The sequence below is a fragment of the Mustela erminea genome, chromosome 16, assembly GCF_009829155.1.
Source record: "Mustela erminea isolate mMusErm1 chromosome 16, mMusErm1.Pri, whole genome shotgun sequence".
NCBI lineage: Eukaryota > Metazoa > Chordata > Mammalia > Carnivora > Mustelidae > Mustela > Mustela erminea.
The window spans coordinates 42,542,002-42,569,446 of NC_045629.1; the positions used below are offsets into that span (position 1 = coordinate 42,542,002).

The 27,445-nt window shown below is 38.4% G+C and overlaps 1 protein-coding gene across 1 annotated transcript in view; it reads left to right on the forward strand.

Annotated features, from left to right (window-relative positions):
* Nucleotides 1-27,445, forward strand: part of LOC116574949 — a 76,272-nt gene that overhangs the window by 41,386 nt on the left and 7,441 nt on the right. Inside the window, exons 3-4 of the mRNA XM_032315999.1 lie at nucleotides 18,651-18,823; nucleotides 23,514-23,600. Of these exons, the coding sequence (XP_032171890.1) occupies nucleotides 18,651-18,823; nucleotides 23,514-23,600 (260 nt within the window). The remainder of the gene's footprint in view (nucleotides 1-18,650; nucleotides 18,824-23,513; nucleotides 23,601-27,445) is intronic.

Consider the following 27,445-nt stretch of genomic DNA (forward strand, 5'->3'; position numbering starts at 1 on the left):
AATGAGAAAAATGAGTCATAGAAGAAAATATTATACCATTCAGTAAATACTTACAATACCATTTCTGCAAACAGGTATATACACATACACACACACACGCACAATAAATCATTTGGGGAATAAGAATGGGTTTGTTTCACAACAGTGGAGACAAAGAAACATCCTATATCTTTATTTCTCTGTCTCTCCTGGCTGGTAGAAAGTTTAATCTCAAAAATATTTTGTTTTTCTTTTTTCCTAAGATTATATAAGAGTTTTGGACCTTAAAAGTCATGAAGCTTCCATCATGACCACCAATGAGATGAAACTTGCCCAAACTTGGATGGTATTTTAGAGAGTGGGTAGCTTTGTAGCTCATAGGATTCACTCCTTCCAGGTCTACTTGGCCATGTGTTAGGCTCTCAACACCTGAGCCTTATAGCCGTTTTCCATTCTCTCTACAAGTCTATCCTACATGGTTTCTGCCATCAATGAAGAACTGTGTGGAATTGGCCACAGGACTGTACCAACTACTTAATCTAACACCTTTCCCTTCTTCAGTTTCATGGGACCCAACCCTTCTCTTTAGGGCCTTACCATTTGCTTCTTACTCAGTCTCACTGAACCTTTCCTGTCCCTGCACCCCCATAAAAGAACTTTATTATCTCCTAGGAAACAATGAAATCTAGATCTTCCAGACAAGAATGTCCCTCTTAGATATAAGGCAACACATAAAGACAGACACACACATGATTAATCACTGAAGAAATATGTGTAATAGCAAAATATTGCAAATACCCTAAATGCCTAAGGGAAGCCAGATTAAATAAACTGTGGGAAAACATAATGGAATAAGCTGTACAAAATTATAACTTATAACCTAGTACTAACTTAACCTAGTACTAATACATAGAAAACTGAAGAAATGGGAATATATATTGAGAATGGGTAGACGTTACTAAGTCTTACAAAAAAACTAAAACTAATCTATACAAAAATCATAATTATTCCTCTAATAGTAGTTAGGGAGGTGGTAGATGGTATGAAACAGGAATGAGATATCTCTAATTATATTTTCAAATATACTTTTCACATTTGAGCCATATATTTTTTAATTAAAATGATTAAATCAAAAAGGATGTAAAAATCTAATCCTAAAATTAAAAACAAGCAAAAACAAACCAAAATTTTAAACAAATTTGATAGCACAACCACCCAGGAAAAAAAGAAACTATTTGTAAATATAGCACCTTTACTGTAAAATTTTAGTAGATATAGTCCAAAAAATAAAGAATGGCAAAAAAGAAAAAAACTGCAAAGAAATTTAAGCTTTATATAGTGGGTTTGTTGCTGGTAGTATTGTTTAAGTAGTAACCATTTTTTCAATACTATAGAACACACGAGTAAATAGGATGATAGAGTTCGTAATCAGGGTTCTCACTGCAGGAGAGAAACGATATAAATATGGAGTGGAGAGAAGATGAAGAACTCTGTGGTGATAAATTTAAATTGAGGGCACATACATGAATCTCATGATGTTTTTAAAGATATATTTGCCAACTGTCCATCCAAATAGCCTAGAAGAAATTTCTATCCCAGTAGCAATAAGGACACCTAGTACCAAAATCTTGGTTTCTAAGTACTTTCTCTCTAAAAGAAAACAAAACTCCTTGGAGACATGGTTGATTCCAAGTACAGGTAGAGAAAATACAAGGTAAGCCTGGAAAATTCTGCCCTGAAGTACTCAAAGGATGAGGGAAGTATGTCTAAAAGATAAAAGTCAGCTTGCTGGGCTGACTGGTCAAACTACTTACAACTGAGCACCAAAAATGAATAATGGTGTGATAGATTATAACACAGAGAGTAAAAAACAAATCCATAAGACCATAATAATATTTAAAGAAAAGGGGTGAGAAGAGGAGGTAAATAAGAATAACAACTAATAGACAAGGAAGGAATTTTTAAAAATTAGAAAATAATCCTTTCACTTACACAGCAACATTGGGACATTATTGAGTGACAAGATATTCACATATTTTGAAAGTATTATACCACAGAGTACTTCTTGGTTGCAAAGAGAAAGTTGGGAGCTATGCTTTAACCTAATAATCTAAGTTAACATCACCAAATACTGAGACAGACAGACAGACATCATGACTCCGATGTAATGGAGTGCAAAGTCCAAGAAAGCACCTATGTAGTATTCTTGCCAAAGTATTTAATTTGAGTCTAGTAATGAGGAAACTATTTGGCTAATCCAGATTTTTTTTTCAAAGATTTTATTTATTTATTTGACAGAGAGAAATCACAAGTAGATGGAGAGGCAGGCAGAAAGAGAGAGAGAGAGGGAAGCAGGCTCCCTGCCGAGCAGAGAGCCCGATGCGGGACTCGATCCCAGGACCCTGAGATCATGACCTGAGCCGAAGGCAGCAGCTTAACCCACTGAGCCACCCAGGCACCCCTGGCTAATCCAGATTTGAAGACATTCTACACGTCAATTAATCTCTATTCTTCAAAAATAGTGTGTCATACCAGAAAAGAAAAAAAAAAGTGTGCCATAAAAAACAAAAGGCAAAGGGGACTTATTATATTAAAAAAAGACTAAAGACACATGACAAGCAAATGCCAAGTGTGATCCTTAATTGGATTCTGATCTCAGGCTGGGAAGTGGAGGAGGGTCAGCTGAAAGATGTCTGGGGACAGTTTTATATTAAATGATATTATTCTATCACTATTAATTTGGAAGTGTGGCTGTGGTTTTGTGTTTATGTCAAAGAATGTCCTTGTTCTAAGAGGATTTGTGTTGAGGTATAAAGAAGTCAAGAGCCACAGTATCTGCCTGTCTGCAAATTCCTTTCAAATATTTCAGCAAAGTAATTGTGTTTCAAAGAGATAAAGCAAAGGTGGCAAAACGTTAACAGTTGGTGAATTCAGGTGACTATTATATGGGTATGCATTGTACTTTCTTGTGGGATTGAAATTTTTGAAAATAAAAGCTTCCAAAAACAGCGTTAAAGAGAAGGTAAATGTACAATAAAAACTAAAGATAAAAATTTAAATTTGAAAACAAAGCTCAGAAGACCCTGTTGTGTTGGAGGTGGAGGCAACAGGGGGTTAGAGGAGTTAGATGGAGAAAATTGCCTCTCATACTATTATTATTCTCCTACAGCTGAATGTTATATATAGCTCATTTCTCTGTGAGATTATTCTGCTGATTAATAAATACAGGAAAAAGAAAAAAAAACTCCTCAGGCATATAAACCAAATCATAAGTAAATAATAGATGAGAGAGAGTTTGTGTAAGGGGTGGGGTGAATAAAGGATTCTTCTATGAGCTAAATCACAGGTTGGCAACTGCAGTTAGGCCAAATCTGGCCTCTGCTCTAAGTCATACATTTGTATGTTTGAAGGTGTTTCTTTTGATCAAATATATTTTAGTTTTTCAGTCAGAAGAATAAAAGTGAGAATGAACTAACTAGTACAGTATACTCAATGATTAGCCTTTCCAGACTTTGCTCCCAAAGCAAGGCTAGATAGGTTGACTTCCAAAAGAGAGGGAAGGCATAAATAAAATAACCACATAAATAAAGAAAAACTAGAGTATCCATTTAAAATAGTACATTAGGGTAGATGGGCAAACTGTGTGATAAGAGTTATTTGACATTACTCAGTACTTACAAAAAATATGAGCTTACTTTTCCAGGAATCATAAAACACATTTGCTGAATCATTCACTAATTCCACTGGCGCCTCTGGAGAAATGTGTCAAATATTTTGGAGTTTTCTAAATTCAGGTTCAGAAAGGTTAAGTAGCTTGCCAAGCAGCCCAGCACAGCACAGCTCAGCAAATTACTGGAAAGAAAAAAAGAGGGACCTCTGTACTTGAATCTTGGTTGAACCTGCCCAGATGGGAGTTAAGAATTTTCTCTGGGACCTTTCCATGAACTAGAACTTTTTTGTATTTTAGAAGGAAAGGGAAAAACACTAGCTGCTACCTGGAAAATGTGTGTTACTGGCAGGCTTTACAGGATTAGCTCTGCCTACTTTAAGAAGGTAACTCAACCGTATTGGTAACCTAGGATTTAAAAAGGTTTTAGGACTCAAATCAAGGAAGTCAAAGTTATTCTGTTCTTAAAATTCAGCGTGTCATCATTTTGATAGAAAGCAGCCAACAGATTCTTTCCTGTTACTAATAGCAATTTATGTCTTAAAGAAACAAAGACCAAAGTGAGCAGACTTGAGTCTGTTTCCCTGCTTCTCTTGGGTGAACTGAAATGGAAGTATTGGCAATGCCCACTGCCTTACTGCCTTCCTCCACACACACAGCTCCCATCCCTGGCAGGCATGGGAAAGAGGAAAAGCCAAGCACTGCGCTTTTTTTTTTTTTTTTTTTTTTTTTTTTTTAAGTCTAGCCTCAGCCTCATTTTATAAAGAGCTCTGGAACATGAATTGTACCCCACAGCCTGTCCTGCCCAGACACAGAGCAGCTGACCTATTGTACCCCCACATCCGCTGGTCACTAGCTATGGGCTGCCTCCGGTAGGGTAGAGTATTCTTCTAGAAATTCCAAGCAGGGCGGCTCCTACAGGGTGAGTTGGCTCCCATCAGCCAATGGCAATCCTCTAAGAGGCAACTGTAAGCCATTATTAGCAGCTGAAGCAGCGTTGCTCTGTCCTAGTGAAGAACATCTGTCCAGGACACCAATAGCATCTATACCAATATCCAAATACCCAATAAACATAAAAGTATGTCCATGCTCATTAGTTTCAAAGATGAAAATTAAGGCCCGGTAAGAGCACATGTTCCATAGGCACTTGAAACCCACGCATATTCTGCAGTCATTGGGTGTAGGGTTCTGTCAATCAATTAGGAGGTCCAGTTGACAGTTGTTCGCATCTACCTTTTCTGCTTTGTTGTTTACTTATTCTATCCATTACTGAGAGGAGATCGTTAACATCATCAATTATGATTGGGTGTTTTTTCTATTTGGCTTTTTATTTCCGTCATTTGGACTTCACATACCTTGAAGTTCTGAGATACATACACATTTAGGGACTATATGTTCTCGGTGAGTAGACCTTTTTATCATTGTGACATGTTTTTCTCTAACCCTAACAATACTCCTTGTTTTAAAGTTCCCTTTGTGTGATATTACTCGATTAATCATTTAATGTTTCCGTGCTTTTTATTGAATGAGAGAAGGCCAAAAAGAAAAGAAATCCTTCAGCTTTTTCTCCATGTTGTTGGCTACCTAGGGAAGTAGATAGCCACACCACACTGACTCTGTGCAAATCACTGCTCTCGATGTTTTGCCTGAAGAAACTCACAGAGGCATTAAATAATAACCTCTGAGTCTACTTTCTAGAAACCTGGATGCATGTGCTCCCTTAAAATTTGAGAATATTCTAAGTTCCTCTTATGTATACAGAATCCCAGATTTTGCTTATTCTTCATGGTTTAGACTAGATCCTGAAACAGCATTTGAAATAAATAGTCTCAAAACTCATAATCCAACATAAGACAATAGTAGGCTTAGCATTTCTTTCTTTCTTTCTTTCTTTTTTTTAGAAAAACTAGGCTTTGGAGGGAAGAAAGTGAGGGTGGGAAGGCAGTGTCTCAGCCATGTCCTACACAATATAAACAAATGTATGTCTCAATGAGTTATTTCCACTTTGTTTAATATAGTTTCTTTCAATTTAATTTTATTTTTCAGTGTTCCAAGATTCATTTTTATGTACCACACCCCGTGCTCCATACAATATGTATCCTCCTTAATATAATTATATAAAAAGCTTGATAATATTCAAACTTGTTATACTGCCCTGGCATGCAGCAAGATACTTGCCCTCCTTTTAAGTACTTTGGAATTGTTATAAAACTGTATAAATAATAAAGAGATTTCTAAAAGCAAATTTATGTGGTACAATAATTCTGGGGTGTGTTGTTTTTTAAAAAAATAATGTTGCTTTGACAGCATCTTAATGCTGTTTTTGCTCTGACAACTTTATTTACAATAGATTTGACTTTGTACACTTATATATTTGTCAAAATGAAACCCTAAATCAGAACCTGGGTTTATCCAGGTTCCTTCAAAACTACACTAGACACATTCCTCATTAGGCATCTGTTTATTCCAAAACACATGCATACACGGGGGATAGAATTAGATAACACTTTTTTGGCTTACTAAATGGGTTAGACTTAGTAAATATGGTACTCGCTTTTCAACTGATTCTGCCATCTGTCAGCAAACTTATTGTTTTTAGCAGGGGTTTTTCTTGTGATAATTTACAAGTTGTTTTTCTTCCTTTGTTCTTTTCATGAAGATACATGTCCTTAAAATTTAAGGGGAAATAACACATAAAGTAAATGTATCCACAAAGCAGAAACAGCAGAAACCAAATGGCTGCTAGAGAGTTAAAAGGTGCATGAAATGGAACAGCAGAATTTTTTTTTTTTTTTTTATAATGGGGATGGAAGGCGAGTGAGACTCAGTATTCTGCAGGTGACGTCTCAGTCCCTGCTCCAGCTGGGATGCATCTGTACAAGAGAAACAGCACACAGTGGAAGGAATTCGTTTCTCAGGAAAAGACGCAGAACAGGGAATCCCGGGGCACAGGAGTTTCCAATAAAGCCATCTCGTTCTGAATTCTGCCCTCTGCCAGGATCATAGCAGCCTACGTTTTGCATAGTGCTCACTCTGTAGCTTATATGAGGAGGCTTTGTAGTACTTCGTGTCTGCCACTGCCTAACTGCATGCCCTTTCGAGGTCACGTAGCCTCTCGAAGCCTCAGTTGTCCCGAGGAACAAGTAAATACCATTGTGGGTCTAGCATGGTGCCTGGTAGTTATCCCATGTTCACTACTTCTTGGTCAGAGCTAGGTTTTAGATATCTTCTTTTGAAGACAGTGAGCTCCTCGAGGGATGGGCCGTGTCTGCTTCATGTTCAGTTGTCTGGTGCCCTTCCCAGTGCCCAGAACATAATGGCAGCTGGTAACTCTTGGTTGAATGAATTGGCGGATGAATGGGAGATCGCATCCATAATAAATCTATCACATTATTTATATTTGATTCCCAAGGCATCCTTCTGAATTATTATTTCCTACATATTACAGACGAAAAAATTGAGGCCCCCAAAAGGTCTGTGACTTTGCCAAGAATACAGACTTAGTCAGCGAGCTGAGACTCCAAGCCAAGTCCAATCATTAGTCTTGTTTCGAAGGAGAAGTTCCTGACACGGTATCAAGGTTGAATGAATATTTAATCCATTTTTCTGGTTTGTACACATAATTTTAAACATTTGCTTATGTGTTAATGCCTTTATAATTCACAAAGTAATTAAGCTTTCATCTCTATGGCTTGAGAAATGTGGGGTTTTATTTCAGACGGCAGAGAGAAAAATGGGAATGTTGTTGGAAGTATGTATTTTCTCTTTTTCATGACTCTAAACTTAAAATGCAGTCAGACTGCATTGCCTAAAATCCCCTCAACTAAAATTCCCCTCCCTGTTCTGTCTTTTAGGAAATCCACAAGGAGAACCCTTACGATTTATTGACTGCTGCCAGAATTGTACATTATTTCTATTTCCTACAACAACTTTAAAGGTTAGGTATTATTACTCACAGCTCATGAGTGAGTAAACAGAGACTCAAAGAGGTCAAGTCACTAACTCCAAATTTGCCTAGGGAGTGCTAAACGGAACTTGATCTGAATTTTAAGGATGGTTTACTCTGGGCCAGTGCTTTCAAACTGTAATACGCAAATCTCTGTTAAAAATGCAGATTTGATTGTGTAGATCTGAGATCAAACAAAAGATCCTGCATTTCTAACAAGCTTCTAGTTGATGTTAGGGCAGCTGCTCCGCAAACCACACTTAGAGGAGCAAAGCTCTTTACTACACCACCTCCCAAATTCAGACTCCCCGGCACTCACCTTTCTTGCTTAATAATCTCATGGCCGGTGTTCTGCTTATAAGACTAAAACATTTTGCTTTCTTACATTATCGGTCCTTCATATATTACCTAACTAACATTTTCTGCTTTCTCTTAAGTGCTACTGCCACATGGTACAGAAATTTTAGAGTAGCTGCTCTTGAAAACCTCCTTGTCCTCTATCTCATCAGCTTCCTTAAATCCAAAGATTGTGTTAAGAATCAGCAATTATGCTCATTACTGAGTGAAAGTGGTGGTGGGGGGTGGAAATGAGAGAAGTGATAGTTAAAATAGCAGAGGAAGAAGAAAAAATATTAAGCATTGAAATGGAAAGCCTACAGCCTAAGAAGGAAAAAAAAATAATAATAGAGGTAGATCTTAGAGAGTGACTCCAGGGAAATTTCTGGGGAAATTCTATGCAGGAGCAAAGAAGCATGACAAGGAAAAAAGAGGAATGAAAAAGCTATAAAGGATATTTGACATCACAGTTTTAACTAAACAGTGATGTGCAAGTGAAAATCAATGGAGGCTAAATATTTAAGCATAATGACTGCCTAAAAGTGATTAGAGCAAATGGAAGAAGAAGCCGTGTATTTTATTGAAGCTGTTGAAGGAAATGAGACAGGAGAGAGCAGAGAAATCACAAGTGGGGGCAAGGTATCATGGAATGAAATCAGACGGGATAAGAAAGAAGACTCATGAATCAAATTTCAGCATAGAACATGAACTGAAGATCAGATCAAACAAATAGGCAAGGAACTGATCATAAATTGAAATGGTTATAGGCAAAGTCAGGAGTGGGGTGGAGCAGTAACAGTAGCAAAATTCCAAGTGGAGAATAGTGGCTAAATCAAATATAGATAATAAGGAGCCCTGTGTCTTTTCATTCTACTGATATGTACGGGAGGCTGAGTGGCCAAGAAAATCCTTAATACTTAGTTTTGTTTAGAAGAGAAGTGCAAATATAGTCATGGGTGAGATTAAAATGATCAAGGAAGTAAAGCAATCAAGGAGCAAGCAAGATGCCTAAGGTCTAGAGGAAATATCAGCACAAGCCTGTCTTCTTCCCATCCTCCCCCCTCCCCTTCCCTCCCCAGCCGCCCCTTCCCCTTTCCCTATGGCTTCGTTTCCATGGAAATCCATGAAGGAAAGTAATGTTTTGATTGCAGGTGAGAAGTGCTTGGGGGTCATTTGTTCACTGATATCAGAAACCAGGAAAAGAGAAGCAGTTTAGTACATGAGGAGAGGGCAAGGCAGAGATTTACACAAACAGGGACAAAAGCAAATTCTACCAACCGAATTAATTTCATTCTTTATAAGAAAGTGTGCAAAATTTGATCTATCGGTCTTAGGCTTGATCCAGATTGTTCATATGTTTTTCAAATGCAGTTTAATATTTAAGAGTAATAGACTCAATTTTTGGAGCATTTATTCTTTTTTTTTAATTGAAGTAGAGTTGACACACAATGTTACATTGGTTTTAGGTGCACACACAATGATTTGACAAGTTTATACCTCATACTATGTTCACATGTATAGCTACCATCTGTCCCATGCGATGCTATTACAATACCATTGATCATATTCCCTCTGCTGTACTTTTCATTCCCGTGTCTTCGTTTGATAACTGAAAGCGGGCATCACCCACTCCCCTTCACCCACTTGCCCATGCTCTCCACCTGCCCCCAGCAACCATTAGTTTGTTCTCTGTATTTATGGGTCTGTTTCCTCTTTGTTTGTTCTTTGATTTGTTTGGATTTTTTTTAGCTTTATATACAAGAGAAATCATAGATTACTTGTGTTTGTTGGACTTATTTCACTTAGCAAAATACCCTCTAGGTCCATGCATGTTGTCACAAATGGCAAGATCTCATTTTTTATGGCTGAATAATATTCCATAGCATATATAAAATAGCTTTATCCATTCCTCTACTGATGGATGCTTCTGTTGTTTCCCTATCTTGGCTATTATAAATAATGCTGCAATAAACATAGGGAATCACATATCTTCTCAATTTACTCCTTTCATTTCCTTTGGGTAAATACCCTGTAGTGGAATTACTGGATCATATGGTATTTTTATTTTCAATTTTTTGAGGAAACTCCATACTGTTTTCCACAGTGACGGTACCAATTGCATTTCCAACAACAGTGCATGAGGGTTTCTTTTTCTCCACATCCTCATCGACACTTTTTATTTCTGTCTTTTTTGTTCTAGTCATTTTGACAGGTGTGGGGTGATACATTGTTGTGATTTTGATTTGTATTTCCCCGATGATCAGTGATGTTGAGCATCTTTCTATGTGTCTGTTGTCTTCTTCAGGAAAATGTCTATTTAGATCTGCATCCCATTTTTAATTAAATTTAAATTTTTGGTGTTAAATTGTGTAAGTTCTTTATATATTTTGGATATTAACGCTTTATTGGTTATATCATTTGCAAATTATCTCCTTCTCACTAAGGTAACTTTTTGCTTTACTAATGGTTTCCTTTGCTGTGACTTTTTTTTTGTATAGTCACATAAACTAATATTTTATTGAGCACTTGCTATGTACTACTCAACACGGATTAAATTTTTCACACAACATTTCATTTGGTATAGATGAGGAACTGGGAGTTTAAGAATGAGAAATGCAGTTAGATCGAGTCCAGAAGAGTCTTGAGTATTCAGGGCAAATCATGACCAACAGGCTCCTGGGGCAGGATTTACCTTTGGAACTCCATACAGTCTTCCTTCCTCCTTTAGTGGCATTCTTTCTAGTCCCTAAACTTTTCTTCCTCTATCTAAACAGAGACATATGTGATATTATCATGAATGGTCAGAGAAACTATTGTCTATTGACACACAATTTTACAGTGAAAATTCAGATATCCTGATTCCAAGGTAACTTTTTCCTTTCTATCATACCATCCACAGTTGATTACTATATGACAGACTCACTCAAACCCAACCCAATTATGCAATTCTACAGATATTTTTTAAGTGCCTACTGTGTACTAGTCCATCTGCTAGTTGCTGGGGAACAAATAAAAATAAGGAAGTCCTTAAGGAATGCAGCCTCCCCTACCAGAGAAAAATGCAGACAATAATTACAATACTGAATAATAAGTTTAATGATGAGGTAGCCCAAGGGAAGCATAAACTCTTGAATCCTTGAAAAAGTAAATACTTTAAATTAGGAAATCAAGAAAAGCTTCAAGAGAGTAGGTAGAGAATGGAACATTTGAGGTAACATTTTAAGCAGAGTGTGTAAGAATGAGCAAGATATGGAAAGTTATAGATATGTGTAGGAAGGGGGAGTGGTTCAACTTCACCACAGGACAGGGTGTATGCAGAAGGATAATAGCAATGCTCTAGGAAAGAATTGAGAGCTGCTTATGGCCTCCACACCAAGCTGAGGGATTTGTGTTCTATTCTATACGCTTGTGTTTTCTGAAGTGTGAGGCCAGGATGATTAGTGGTTAATATATTATTTTAAAGAGTACACAGATATGATTTTGTGTAACATTTAGCCATATGGAGAGAACACTATTCCCATCTTTGGAATCACATTAAGGAGAAAGTTTCCATTAGGTACTAAGAGTTGAAACACCTCTTTGAGAATCATTAGCATCCTTCTGTAATAAAAAGAGTGAGGATTTCAGGATCAAAGTTTTTAGCAGAAATGTGTCTAGAATTTAAGAATCTGCTTTGTTCAAATCTTATTTATCTTAATATCCATCTTCTATTTATGGCAACTGATACTAGTTTTTCTGCTATAGTATTAATATTGGCTTTTTCCTAATGATTAAATAGATGTAGTTCAGTTTTTTAAAAGTGAACATTAAAGTTATTGATTAAATTACAGTGAGACAAACTGCAGAAATGGAAAAAAAAAAAAAAAAGACAGAAAAAGTCCATGGGCCAATTGTGCCACATCAAGGAAGACTACATCAGAGTCCATTTCAGGGAAGGAATGAACAATTATGTCAAGTGTGATACAAGGTCAAAAACCATTTGGCTTTTCAAAGGACACTGTTGATTTCTGAGAATCTTTCACAGTAAATGTGGATGAAAAGAAGACTAAGCAAGGATTATTTGGCAGTGAAGAGGTGGACATGATCTAGCTAGCCATGAACCACATTTAGAAGGAAAATATGGCATTATAGAATGGGAAGCCCTTCTCATATTATTTCTGGTGTGGCAGTAAAGCTATGAAGCCATTTACTTACCTGACGTTCAATTTTATGTTGGTGGTATTTTTAAAAAATGTAATTTGCTTCTCTTGAGTGGAGCTCTTAAATATAAAGATAACATTTGTATTTATTTGAACACAACTTTTACGAATCCTATGTTTAAATATGCCATCAATAGGGGCGCCTGGGTGGCTCAGTGGGTTAAGCCGCTGCCTTCGGCTCAGGTCATGATCTCAGGGTCCTGGGATCGAGCTCCGCATCGGGCTCTCTGCTCAGCAGGGAGCCTGCTTCCCTCTCTCTCCCTCTGCCTGCCTCTCTGCCTACTTGTGATCTCTGCCTGTCAAATAAATAAAATCTTTAAAAAAAAAAATGCCATCAATACACTCACATTAAAAAAAATCATGAAGTAAGTACTATTATTACTCTCATTTTGAAAGTTAGGAAAAAAAAAAATCAGAATTAAGATAGTTAACCTACCTAGGTGACACTGACACAATGGAGGCTATATTCATCCCCAAGCAATATGCAGGAGCCCACACTCCTGACGCCAATGTTGTTGTCCCTGTAAAACCTAAAAAGTAAGTAGTAATAAGCATATAATATGGTTTGTCCAAAATGAAAGAATCAGTTCCAGAAATGTGTTATAATTTCAAAAATGTTCTTTCATTACATAATGGGTCTTATAATGGAAAATAGTTTTCTTTGGTTAGGTACACTATACTTACCAAATACTAGAGCATCTCTTTATCAAATATGGTTTTTTCTTAAACTTCCTTCCAGACCCAGCTCAAGGACCACATCCTTTATGAAGCTGTTCCTGACTCTTTTTCTTTTCTACAGGTCTACAGTATTCAGGGGCCTTGCCCCACTATAGCCCACTTGGTACCTATACTGTATTTTTGTGTATGCCATGCCTCCTGGAAATCATGTGAAGTTTTATATGAGTACTTAATAAATTATTTCATGGAATACATCAAAGAGCCAACACCAAATTAGAAAGTCCACACCCAAAGTAAAAGCTCAAAGATCCTTTATCCAAGACTTCATTTTACACTCATCTTGATACTTGTGCTCTTAGCTCTCTCAGTGTTTCCACGTCCAAAGCCAGGCTGCACTGAATTCTTTAAAGCTGAAGCAAGCTTATTCAGTCAGCTATAAATATACATGTTTACTGGAACACAGACCAGGAGGAGCCTATGAGAAAAGTAAAGGGAATAAATCTTTTGCAATTCTTTTTCCTCTGCAAGGCTCATTTCTCAGAATCGACTATTTAAATGGCATTTAAGCTAGCCAGGTTTAACTGTTCTAAAGATAGAAAAATACTAAATTAGTCCTAATTTTAAAAAGGAGAGAGAGAGAGAGATCAGCATGGAATGCTCATTAAAACCCAAAGTCACCGGCATCTATATAGTTCTTTCTTTTAAGGTTTATTGTGCCAATTATGACATCATCATGTATCGATATGCTTGTATGTCTGTCACCCCTGCAAGACTGTCAGCCCCTCACAAACAAGGACTGTCTTTGCATGTCAAAAGGTTAGTCTTGAATGGTTGTGTCCAACACTAACATCTGTTCCCCATCAGACCCTTCCGGGACAGTAACAATGGCTAACATTCACTTGGTGGTTACCACAAGTTGATCTCTCTTCTAAGCCCTTCATAAGCACAAATTCACTTGCCCTTTCGAAATGAATTTAAAAAGTGCTCCAATTAAACATTCCCATTTTACAGATGATGCAACTGAGGCACAGAGGGGTAAAGAAAATTGTCCAGGCAGAACCAGCATTTGAAAATAGGCTGTCCTGGGAGAAGGGGGTGGGATTATGGACATTGGGGAGGGTATGTGCTTTGGTGAGTGCTGTGAAGTGTGTAAACCTGGTGATTCACAGACCTGTACCCCTGGGGATAAAAACATATGTTTATAAAAAATAAAAAATTAAAAAAAGAAAAAAAGAAAATAGGCTGTCCTGCCCCAGTCTGAAAACTCTTCATCACTACACAGTAATGCCTTAGTCACACTAGTTCCAGTGATCAGAAAAAGTGGGCAGAAATTTAGAAGACTGGAAAAAAAAAAAAAAAAACCCTCTGTACTTTCAATCAGGGCCTCAGGTGATTCTAATGCAAATAGTCTGAGAACCATATTGAAAAATACAGTTTCAGGTAAAAGTCAAAGAAGTATTTTTAAGTACCGGTTTTTGTTCACTGTTTATAGTTCACCAAACATTCCCAAATATGTTATCTCATTTCATCCTCATAACAGCCCTGCAAAGTAGCTACGACTGTTTCCCATGTTTGTGAATGAGAAAAACAAGTCTCAGAAAGCTTACCCATGACCACACTGCTGTCAGACATTGATTTTCCAGCTGTAAACTCTGTGTTCTTCCCATGACACTGACCCCCTAACTGGCCTTCCTGCTTCTGTTTCTGCATCTCTCGAGCTCATAATCCACACAATAAACAAAGGACCTTTTTAAAGCATAAATCTCATAATGTCATTTCTAGTGGGTGCTCATTACATTTGGGGAGAGTCTAGCTCCCTTACATGGGCTATAAGGCACCTCGTGATGTGGGCCCACCTGCCTCCACGACCTCATCTCCTACCCTCTGCCCTCCCACCTGTACTCCAGCAACTATGCTCTTTCCTTCTAACCTTCTCATGTCAAATTGTTTTCTCTAACTGGGTTTTTCCCCTTTCCTGTTCCTTATGTATTTCATGCCAGGATCTGAAATTAACCAGTTGATTGATTGGTGGATCATGGAGATGGCGAGAAAGTGCCTTTGTCTGCCTTGTTTCATACCTAACATTTACAAAGTGCCAGGGGCAGGTCCAAATACCTCACATGTAGATCTGTATAATTTTCACAACTGAGAACCTACATTGCCAGCTAATTTGCCCAGAACCCGTGCCTTTTACCAGTTACCTGGACTTTCTCTGAAGACCAGCACCTCACTTTTTGAAACAAGCCCTCATCTCTGTGCCATCATGCTGAGACTCAGCCCCTTGACCAAACTACCCGTGCCTGGGGTTGAGATTATTCTAAACAGAGAATGCTTTGATGAAAACATGCACTTTACCCACCCACCCCCCTTTACCAATCCCATCTCCAAAGAAACAAATTTAAATTGAGGCAACAAAATTAATTAGAAACTACAGAATGAGAATCCATCATGCCCTTAAGATCAAAGTAATGTCAGAGAATGTAAAACTTAGAATTACTCTTTATTTGGTAGTAATGGTGGGATAGGGAGGTGGAGGGAGTGAGGAAAGGAACCTTCAGAGTTGACTCCATATGATCTCAGAGGAAATGCTTCATAATGAGCATCCCAAACCAACAGAAGTAGAAGCCTATTAATCAAGATGAAGCAGCAAGTGGCCAAACAACCATTATTTCCCTTCCAGACATCTCACTGGTTTGGAGGTCAAATATCTATTCTTCATGTAGCATAAAAAGCTGCCATTTGGGGGAGGTTGGGTATTTTATTATTATTTTGCTTTGTTTTGCTTTAAGACATCTGCCATTTCTGCGAACAAAGATTTTTGTTCTGTGGTTCCTAATAAGCTTTGCAAGGTGGTTTTCCTGGCATATGAAGAAGTCATTTGAATAATAAAGGCTCATATTTATAATTACATTGAGTTAAATAGATTTGCTTAGCTTAGGGTTTGGGGTTATTCATAAACAGATGTGAGAGTCCAGAAAGCCTCTGTAATTTCAACAATCTCACTGCTCTGGGGGTGCTGAAGGGCTTAGAAGCCTGAATGTGAGTTAAAGAAGCTTTCCCCAACTCCCTGAATAATCGCCACCGTACCTCGACATGAGTCTACTTCTCTCAACCCAATACTATTCATGCTTACTAGCCAGTTGCCAGTATGAAGGCAATGAATTAACCTCACTCTAAGCTGGGAACATTCACTCCCTCAGCATTCAGGGAGGAGCTTTATGAAATCCTTTGCTCTGTTTTCAGAATATAATCTACAAACCTACTTGAAGCTGCTGGTTTCAAAAGAGTGGTGAAATGAGGTCCCCCATCCAAGTAGCACCTGATGGTCTAGACCACCCCTGGCAGCCATCTCTTTTCCTGAAACTCACCAGCAGCCAGTGAACCATCCTTCACATACTCGGGAGGTGATGGAGTTAATTTGGGGCCACATTTAGAAACCTATTATGTGCTTTTATATTTGAAATCACACTTTTGAAGAAAAAAAAATATGTGTTTGGGGCAATGGAATTCTTGGCCACTGATTTTTAATCCTTGCTGAAGAGGATCCTCTTTTACAAATGAATTCCTACATGAAACTACAATATATAAAACAGGAAAAAGTCCAGCTACTCCAGCTAAAATATCATTTATAAGAGGCTCCCAAACTGTCCTACATCTATCCCAGATGCCTCATCCAAAACCTAGAATCCGCTGGATATAGTCTGAAGACATTTCTCTGAGGATTTGGCCAAACCTCTTGAGCATCAATCAGAATTTCCTTTGCGTGATAGCTAACACGTTAGACCTCTGTGGGACATTAAATAAGCTCTAAACTGTGATCTCTAAAGCTCTGATAATTTCCCAAGCCAACTCCAGATGAATCTGGGTAGTGGATTTAATGGTGTTTTCCAAAAATTCATGTACATCCAAAACCTCAGAATATGACATTACATGGAGGAAGGGTCCCTGGCAGTAACTGAAAAGGTTCAAGATGAGATCATACTGGATTACCCTGGGCCCTAAACCCAATGAGAGTCTCTCTTTAAGGCACAGAAATCGGGGAAGAATAGGACATAAAGAAGAAAGGATTTTAAAGACAGAGGCAGAGTTGTCTGTAAGCCAAGGATTGTCATCAACCACCAGCAGCTATGAGCAAGCCACGAGACAGTTTGGTTCTCAAATCTTCCAAAAGGAACCAACCTGCCAACACCTTGATTTTGGCCTCCAGAACTATGAGACAATAAATTACTTTGTCTTCAACTAGGAAGTCTGTGATAATTTGCTATAGCAGCCCTAGGAAAGTAAAGCGCTCTTTCACGTAGCAGGCAAATATTTGCAGAAGGAATATTTGTTGAGTGAATATAATAAATCAGTTCAATTTGATACAGCAGCAGACTAAGGAAAATGTTTAGTAATAAGTGTTTGAGGAGGAGAGAGAAGCTTATGATGGTGGTCAGAAGAAACCCATTTTTCCTTCGACTCTATTCCAAGACAAGACTCAGGCAGAGCCCCTGAAGGACCAAAGGAGGATGTGGTTCATGGATAAAGAAGCATCCAGGGAAGATGAAACAAAGACCATCACTTCTGGATACCTGAGGAATAACAGTAGCTCACCAATACTTTCTCAAAGGTGTCCTGGCACAAACAGATGCCATTCTTTCTGTCTTGGGCTGTTAAGAAGGTCCAACATGAAACGGGTTGGTATTGGTAAAGTATTTTATATAATTTAGGTAAAGATTATTTTAAGAATATTATTTCTCAACAGATATCAATGCTAGCTACAAAGTTCTTATGGTTTCTCATCTTGTGTACCATATTGCCACCTTGGCTTTTATTTTTTTAAGCCATGATCATCAAGTTGTTTTGGGCTCTGCCTTGTGGGTACCCTTGTCACCTGTTTTGTGCCTCCCCACTCTTTCCCTGACCATGGTGTGATTCCAATGAAGTATACCTAATGACTAAATTTCTACTTATTTAATGTCCCTGAAGAGTTCTTGAAATGTAATGAAGTAACTGCTTTCCCTGTAATTTATGCATACATTTATATACTGAACTGTAGTTTAATCAAACTCCTTTGCCTTGTGTAGTATAATAGCAATATCTAATGAAAACATATGAAGTATGTGTTTCATAATTACCCCAGACAGCTCATTTCGGTTTGCTTCCTACTTAATCCCGAAATTCCTATCTTCCTGCACTGTAAACACTTTCCTTCCCTTCTCATCAATCTCAGTTATGTAAATGAAGCAGGGGCGGTGGCACAATTACTTTTTTTCTGGATGTTATCAAAGGCCCTATTCTTAGAGAAACAGCTGACAAGGGCACCCGGCTAAAAATGGTCCTTTTGTTTGCTGGGAAGGCTGAAGCAGACCTCAAGTCGGGAGAACTTTGCACAAGCTCAGGAGTGGCGCTGCGGGGGTCAGTGAATGCCCACGTGCACATGAGCCGGAAATCCCCCTCCTTGTGCGGGCAAGCCCAGCGACGGCTGTGAACCTCGCTCAGTACTCTCCTTTCTACTGGGCATGCGTGGAGAAGAGCCACCCCAATAAAATGACTTTCATGGACTGAAAGTAAACCTCTGGTTGAGTTCGGAGTGTCAACATAGGGAATGTCCTCTGACTGGGGAAACAAGCACATCGGCCATAGCAGAACCTTGAACTTCCTGCTACGTCTTCACGGCTGGTTTCCAGTCCAGGGGAAAGGAAGGGGCCATACAGCAGGTCTGCAGAAAAAGAGACACACCCCTCTTTAGATTTTCAGTACTCGTTTAAGTGTCTCTTCCCTTATTTCTTTTTATTTGAGGGATTCCTTCTCTGTCTATTCCTTCTAAGGAGGAAAAATAATATTTCCCATTCTTCACTTTCAGTGCCCCAGGGGCTGTGGATGGAACACACACATCAGGGGACCGGGGAAGAACATACTAAGAGCTGAAGCCAGACATGCTCGGTACCCACTGACTGTGAGCTCAACCAATAAGCAATCTCTGAAACTTCAGTTTTCTCACCTGCAAGATGGAGATGGTGCCATCTACCATTTCAGGTCACTGTGAGAATAATAAGTGTGGCATAGCACCAGGCATGCCAAAAAAAATTTTCCCTTCTTTCTTTCTAAGCCATTTTCTTTCTACCAGGTGAGACATTCATTTGTTTGACAAACATTTACATAACCTTATTTTCTAACAGGCACTGTGCTAGAATCTGAGATATAATACAGTCATGGGCCACATGAATCTGATTGTCTAGCAGGGAGGGTGGACAGATTATGACGTATTATACAAATTATATTTGCAAACTATGTGCTCAAAAGAAAAAACACAGAATGTGCTAGGATCATTGATGAGATAAAGACAGGACAGGGTAGTTGGGGAAGCACTCCTCACATGGTGTGGTAGGCATATATAAAGGTCTACAGAAGAATTTTAAGAAGAATTTGAGAAACTGAAAGCACTTCCTAAACTATTTAGGACAGGAAGTGGTCAGGCTTATCATTAAAATCTCCAGGGAAGAATTTTTCACGCTTTTCCTTGACAACCTAGTCTAGTGTTGGGGGGGTGGTGTTAGTGGGGAGTGGGACAATATCAAATTACAGGAAACTTGAAACTTGTAGTTGTTCTGAGAGTATATCCCCAGGTAATATGTGGCAGTATGATTTGAATTATTAATTTGTGTTTTATTCTCATCGCATTTCCTCCTTTTCTGTTGAATGAAGTAGCTAGGTTCTTATACTCTATTGCTGCATTGAAGGTCTTTATTTCAAAGTATAATACAAAATTTACTGGAATATGAATTCTGGAAGACTGAACAATTTGAAGGAACTATGGTTGTGGAAAGGAGATAGAGGTAAAGGTAGAAGAAAGGAAAAGAAAGAGAGGAAAATGAGAATGAAAAATCTTCTAATATCTAAGAGGACATTCTCTGTCATCACAGAAGAAAGAGGATTTAGTTTACTTCAAAGAAAATAGAGGAATGTGGTTGTTCTTGCATCTTCAGATTTGTAGAGTAAGATTCACATACTCTACTTACCACAATGAGGAAATCATTGTTTAAGTTGAAGATCTTTTGACATCTGCAATATCTAGAACTTTCTCTCTGGTGTCAAAAGGGACCTGTGTTGTGTTAAAGCCAGCTCCATTATAGGTCTCTCTTAGAATACCTCTAGAGCTATAAAATGGGCAATAGGATCTGCCAGGTGTGCTGTCCTCAGTCCCTCCTGGACACCTCTTACCCACAGACTAATCTTCATTACAGGGATGGCAAGACTAGTCATTATATAATTTGTGGGTAAGTGAGTAAGATGTAATTCTCATGTACCTGCATGTCTCTTCTTTTTGAGATATAAAACCAGTCTAATAATTCACTATTCTGTGTTTTCTTAGGAGATGGTCAGTCAAATGCAACCAGGAAAGGAGACAAGGGAGAGGCTGAGGAAAACGGTATTTGTAGTCACAGGTCTGGAAAGGGGGTGCCTCCATGCCCAGCAGGCTCAAAGGGGAAGCATCAGGTTCTGGTGAGGTGACAGAAGCAAGGGGAGAACTGAAGCTAGAGCCTTTATTGGGGTTTTTGAGGGAAAGGCAAGTAGGGCAGAGAAACAGATGAAGATTGTCTAGTTTTAATATTTTAGCAAGCTGTAAACTCTAGGAGTGGTCCCTAGGTACTAGTACCTGGCACTGGAACGATTAAGGCAGAGGACTATTCCCTCCTAGGGTGTGTGGGCCAGACAGATGAGACGTGACTGTAGATTGTTAGTCAGCTAATGGAGGGCATGTTTTGGTTTTTCTAAGAATTAGCTAGTCCAGGGAGGGCCAGTCTCTCCCTAGTCAAAAAGGTTTTTTAAGATCTCAAAAAACACCATAATACACAGAATACTATATGTGTGTGTGTGTGTGTGTGTGTGTGTGTGTGTGTGTGTGTGTGTGTATTACATTCACTGTGCTTATGTAAAACTCTCCTTCTGCAAAAATTCATCTTGCCTATATAAAACTCATTTTACTAGATTTTTTTAGTATTGTTGAATTAATGCTTACTGCATCACTACTCATCACTTCGTGAGTGACATTTTGAGAATTGCCCGAGTCGTGTGATTGTCAACTCGGAGAGGAGTCTATTCTATTTTGAATCTCCCAGAGTACACTCGCGCTTTTGCTTGACTTTTTCAACATCCAGGCATGGATATCTCAACCTTTTAGCACGTGCACTGATCCCGCCTCCACCTCCGTGTGCCGGTCCTGATTGGCTCAGCCAATCAGCGCTCAGGTTTCGTCCTCTATGCCATGGTGATTGGTTCAGAGAACGTTAGCATTTGGACCAACCAGACACTTGGATACATTTGCTAAGGGCTTATGCTAACAGGTTTACTTGATCCCTCAGGAGAATTTCTGGTAGATGCTGTATTTTCCTGCTGGACGTGAATAAGGAACAAGTAGTTCCCACTAGCTGCGGGCGGCTGGTTTACGATTACAGAAGACAGGAGAGAAGCGGGAAAAATGTGTTCTTTGGGGGTCATTGTTGATCCGTGGGATTAATCTTCCCCTATTTCAGGACTCCTTCGTTATGTAAGACACCCGCTCCCCCACCCTTGCCCTGCTTTTTTTTTTTTTTTTTTTTTTAAGATTTTATTAATTCATTTGACACAGAGAGATCACAAGTAGGCAGAAAGGCAGGCAGAGACAGAGAGAGGAGGAAGCAGGCCCCCCGCGGAGCAGAGAACCCGACGCGGGACTCGATCCCAGGACCCCGAGATCATGACCCGAGCCGAAGGCAGCGGCTTAACCCACCGAGCCACCTCAACTGGACTCAAATTTTCCGTTACTTGTAATTAAAAGCTATCTAGCACAAGGTCTTCTTTTCTTTCCAAATTCCCTTTATTTTGATTCTGGTGTTAAAGGACAGAAGGCTTACTCAATTTCTTCTCTTTTGTGTTACAGTAAACAAAACAGGTGAATTAGAAAGGTGAATTGCAGCTTTACTAGGCAATGCATTTTGAATAACATAATAGCAGCCTTTAAGAGGAAAAATTGGCAGCAATGTGTAATTATTATATGGGAAGCAAAAATATCCAATTATACAAATTTATAGACATACACACATATTCTAACTTTGCTTCCCTCCATTTGTCCTTATGCAAAGGTTCCCCTGGATTTCTGGGAGCACATTGCCAATGTCTGCCTCCTAGACAGAGCATAGCATTCTGATCTGGAGCCCTTTTAGGTCATCTCAGCACTCAGGCCACGGATTTTTTAATTCCCTTCTCATAAAGGAGAAAAGCAGAAGACAAGATCCAGAGAATGGGAAGGGGGAGGGAGCACAATAACTGAGGAAAAGAAGAAAATAAAAGGTCAGAGAAAATTATTTTTTTTAACTAACGTTCTTCACTATCTCTTTTGTCCCTTCACATCCTTAGTTTTTTAATAAACCACGGAGAGAAAATGAAAATTAGTTTCATTAGATACACCACTTTTGTCGGACTCCGTCTTGAGTTGATCAAATGAGGCAGCTGAACTGAGAATGAATCTTCCCTGTGATTAGCTCGCACTCTTGAAGTAGCCAGGCACCTGTGAGGATAGGGGGTGGAGAGAAGATAATAATTGGGCTCTCATCTTTTATAATTATGTGTGTTTCAAGTGGATGTGAACGGTGGGGTTTGAGAAGGCTACATAAAAGGAAAATTCTGTCATGAGTACTTCAATCATTAGCTCTGGTATTCAAAAGGAGAGAGGGATAAAATTTTGAACAATAGAAGACTTGAGAAACAGAGACCCCAAAATAATAATGTTTACTGAAAATTAAGACAATTGTTTGTTTATTTCACATCTTACAGCATCTTTATCATACCAAATAATTACCGTAGTTGTTGACAAGACACACTGCAAACTGTTTTCTGTCCTTTGTATTCAAAAGCCCCTGAAGGTTCAGGAAAAGTTAACAATTTTTTTTCTTTTTATATTTAATTTTTCAAATAAATATGAGCAGTGAATGAGAAGATTCCAATGTGCTATTTATGTATGTGTGGATCGTGAGGGAATGTTCGCAAAATATCAGGTGTTCTAGAAATTTTATTCTTTTTTAATATAGAACTTTCCCTAAGAGTCTGTTCCTATGTTTAGTCTTACCTATTAGATTTGGGTTCCTAAGCAGAATATAAATGAATTTGCACATTTTCTCCTTGATATATTGTTCATAATGAGAATATACATCTAGCAAATGCATACTGAGAGGTGTGGCTTCATTAGGGCTTTGGGGACCAGAGAGCTTTTCTACCCCTTATAAATGAGCAATTACTATCTTCCCAACAGAACAAGTAACTAGTAATAATTTCTATTTGAAAGATACATTGATAAAGATTTTAAAAACAAATAAGTAGTTATAGTTCCAACAGCCTCTGTATCTCCATGAAGGTGGATGATTTGGTTCATCAGTGCATTCCCATTACCAAGGACGGGGTCTGTCCTGCATCACTAATACCTAATATGTCATCAAGTATTTACTGAATAAATATATGAATATACTTTTTCAACATGTCATTCTCACTGAATTTTAACCATGGCCAATTACTCTTTAATCTTTCTCTACCCATGGCTTTCCACCAGGCTTGGGTAGGATGGTTATATCATCTCACCATGAATACCTGTGTCTAGACAAGAGCCCTTTTGAAGTGTAAATACTGCTAGAGCTAGAGCTACATTTGGCACAAAACAGAATACGAAAAACATTTGGTCTTTTTTCTCTTACAGATTGCTACTTCCTAGAGAAAAAGCACTCACTGCCTGCTCACAGCCAGCCAGTTGGAGGAAAGGCCCTAATTATCTTTCCAAGTTTTTGCACTCAAACTTTATTTCCTCTTTTGGCTTAAGATAAAACAGAATGTGAAAGGAATTTTTTTTTTTTTAAATCAACAGGGCAATAATACTCTGCTGTGTGGAACATAATCAGAAGATTTCTTTCTTTCTACCAAATACTGATATAAACTCTCTTCTGTTTGATCAGTTTGGGATTTCGTACACTGCTTAGTTTTACAATTAAAACCCTATTAGCTCACCAAATTTCCTTATTATAGCTAAGAATCTTTCAAAGAGAACCTATCACATTTAGTTGCAAAGTTTTCTCTATTACCAGAACATAATTTTGAGCATGCTGAATAGATATAAAACATTTACTCTGTATTTCTTCATGTTCTTTATCAGGGACTACATCTGTTTTAAAATCGGAATTTTTTTGTCTTTTTTCTCTCTTTATAGCCTGCCTTATTTCTCCCTCTACCATCTACTTCCCCCGACATACCATTGCTTGAGCTTACCATTTGTTTACTTCACCGAGTTCTCTTCCTCTATGTATTAATGTACACAAATCCCTACTTCTCTCCAAACTTACCTCACCATTTTTACATCATTCACCAGAGAGGTTTGAGAGGATTGTATGCAGCTTTCTATTTTTCCATTTCTCCTGAGCAGTAGTCTCACTAAAGAAACCTCTAACAGTAAGACAGACCTGTGTTTTAGAGAAGAATGGTGTAAACTTTAATACTTAAATTTAAAGAAAATTCAAAAAACATTTCCATCTTCTCCATTGAATTAAACACATGAAGTAACTCTAAACCAAAGTTCACAGCTAACAGCATATTTTCTTACATTTTATTATATTTTATGAAAATGGTTACCAATTAACAGGTGAAGAGGTATGTAACTCATGTATCAAATCAACTCAAATATCTTAGAGGAAGAAGCCACATAAAATATATCTAGCACTGAGCTTGTAATATGAAAAATTCGCAATAAATGGTTGGTAAATACATAAATCAGTTAACTCAAGAATCAGTGAATCACTCTGGTTGAAGTATGGAAGATGAATTTGGAGACCAAGTCAGCTGGAACTGGGAAGAGCAGATAGCTTTTTTAAGGATATTGAGGAAGTAAGTGAGGAGGACCTAAAAAGGTAGCAGAGTTGGAGAACAGGGACTACACATGTTTTAAAAACAAAGAGGAGATAAAATCTCTAGGATTTGCTGCCTGGGTTTGGAGATCCAGAAGATGAAGAAGATAAGTAATCCTGGTATGAAAAGTTTTTGGGGTCCATGATGAAAAAAAATCAAGAAAGAATTCTTGAGACATCTTTAGTGCAAAAAATGTGGTTTATTAAAGCATGGGGACAGGACCTGTGGGCAGAAAGAGCTGCATCAGCGTCATAAGTGACTGATTATATACCTTGAAGTTGGGAGGGAGTTAGGGATAATGTAAGTCTCTAAGGAATTTGGAATGGCGTTTCCGGGACCTCGAGAGGTCATTTACTACTGTCTAGTAAACCTTAGTCGTGAGACCCTTCAGATGTATATCGGTGGGCCATATGTTTGGAAGATGATTGCTCACATTATCTTGGGGGTGAGGAGGGTAGAGATAAAGGAATTTTCCAAAAGGATTTTTATGCATTAAAGAAGACCTACAGGATCCTGGAGGTTGGGCTAATGTCCAGATGAAGTTACCTTTCACCTTTAGCAAAGTGTTAACATTGAGGCAGTTGAATTCCAGGAAGAAGGTCACCCTGCCTGTCTCAAGTACTTGTCATTGGGCTGTAAGTTGTAAGGAAGTTTAATTTTCTATATTTCTTTTGCCTTTGTTCTCCACATCAATCCTGGGTGCCAGCTGAAACTGAACATTTCAAAAAATTTCATGAATGTCCAGCAAATTTGGGTGTTTATGAGTTTATAAGACAGAGACTACAAGTACTGATCTTTACAAAGTGATGTCTCTCCCAGCTGATCTCCCCCATGTTGACTTTCTGTGTCTCTCTACTTCTTGATCCTACTAAATTAATTAAATAAAGCAACCAGTAGGCATAAGCAAACCAGAACCTAAGCCTGTAATGAAACCTTAGAGATAAGGAGTCACAAACAGCCAACTACACTATCCCAAATAATGCATCTCATTAAGCCATAACCAATGAAATCATTTCCTTGCTTTTCTTCCCTCTCTTGTCTATGAAAGTGACTCCCTGAGTTCGCAGGGGAATGTTCCTAACCGTTTCGGGTTTGGCACCACCCTGTTCCTGTGGACTTTGGCTCAAATATACACTTAAAATTTTTAATAATCCTCAGTTTATCTTTTAACACTCCTGTTTGATCACCTGCTCTTTACAGAAAAGATTTCTTTTGTTCGTTTTATTAAAAGTGTCCTTTGCTTTAGTTCTTTTACCATTTCGGACTCTACACTGCTCATCTCTTGTACTGGCCCCAGTGCCTTCACCTGACATCTTTATCACAACCCACCCCCTCCCCCTACTTCGGGGATGGCTTGGACGCACACCAGGGAGATCAAGGAAGAGCTCTGGAGACTGTTTCTCCTTCATCTGCAGAGGTTTTCATGGAATCAGTGTATTCTCCTCGTGTATTTTCAATGAAAGGTAAACCCTTTCCAAGCCTCCTTTTCTTTTCCTTCCTTTTGTTTTTCTTCTTCACTATCACTGACCTAGATTCAGCACACCAGATGTGTTCACCTGGAACTCAGATTAAATGGAAGAATGTTCACTCCCTGCTCCTGTTGTACCTCGGGTCACAATCTGGAGAATTCCTCTACAGAGAGAAAGGTTGGAAAACATATTTCTAATTCTTAGGAGGAGGTAATTAAATAATTTCCTTTTATGATACTGTCTTTGTTCTCTTCTTGAAAGGAAAGAGCAGCCCCTTTATCACTTTAAACAGGGCAAACTAGTATTTCTAACCCTCCTCCCCAAGTTAATTAACATGTAAATACTTGTCAGTAAAAGGTAACACTTCAGTAATTAGCATATAAATGGGCCAGGGACAATATTCTGCCATAAAGGAGACAGCTTGGAAGATTTTGCCAAATGTATTTGGAAAGAAAAAAAATAAAATAAAATAAAGCTTTCATCATTTCCATGCAAACAGTTATGAAATAGAATGTCAGCGGGAGCCTGAGGTAAAGGGAGAACTACCCAGCTTGGCTAGAATGAGGTGACGTGTGCGTACACAACTCGGTTTTATGTACATGTTTACTCAAGAAGCCATGACGGAAAGTGACTAATTGTTTATGTCCAGGAAACACATCATGTTTGTTTGATTTTAATGAATATCATCAGCGAAGGAAACAGAAAGCCATAGGTGGGAAAAGAATTTAAGGGCTAATTTTTCCATATTGGGTGTAATGATGAGTACACTCACAAAATTGCACATACAGGGATTGTTTCCACTCAGCCCTGAATTTGTGTTTCAAATGAGGTAATTGTGCATCTAATGATCCGTTTGCACAAGCAATTACCTGATTGGCATATGCCAGGTGAGCTTTTGAGAAATAATAGGACAAAGACGCTTTGGCTTGGCACCCATAGCACCCAAGTTTGAAAAAATAAAATAATAGTTATATTACATTTGTGACATTCTTATTAGAATTGTGTCTCCATGTGTGGATGGGATGTTCAAGCTAATAAAAGACAAATGACTAGTCCAAGAGGAAAATAAACTCTCTGATCTCACTGGCAAAGATACCAGTTACTTTATATTATCAAAGCAGCATGTCCCAGTTTATGGGGGGAAAACCTAGGATTTGTTATCAGAAGACCTGGATTCCAATTTCTATGTCAATTCCAGATTCCAAATTTAGGCAATTTTGTGTTACAAAACACAGTATCACAGTTCCTCAAAATGGAGATAATATTC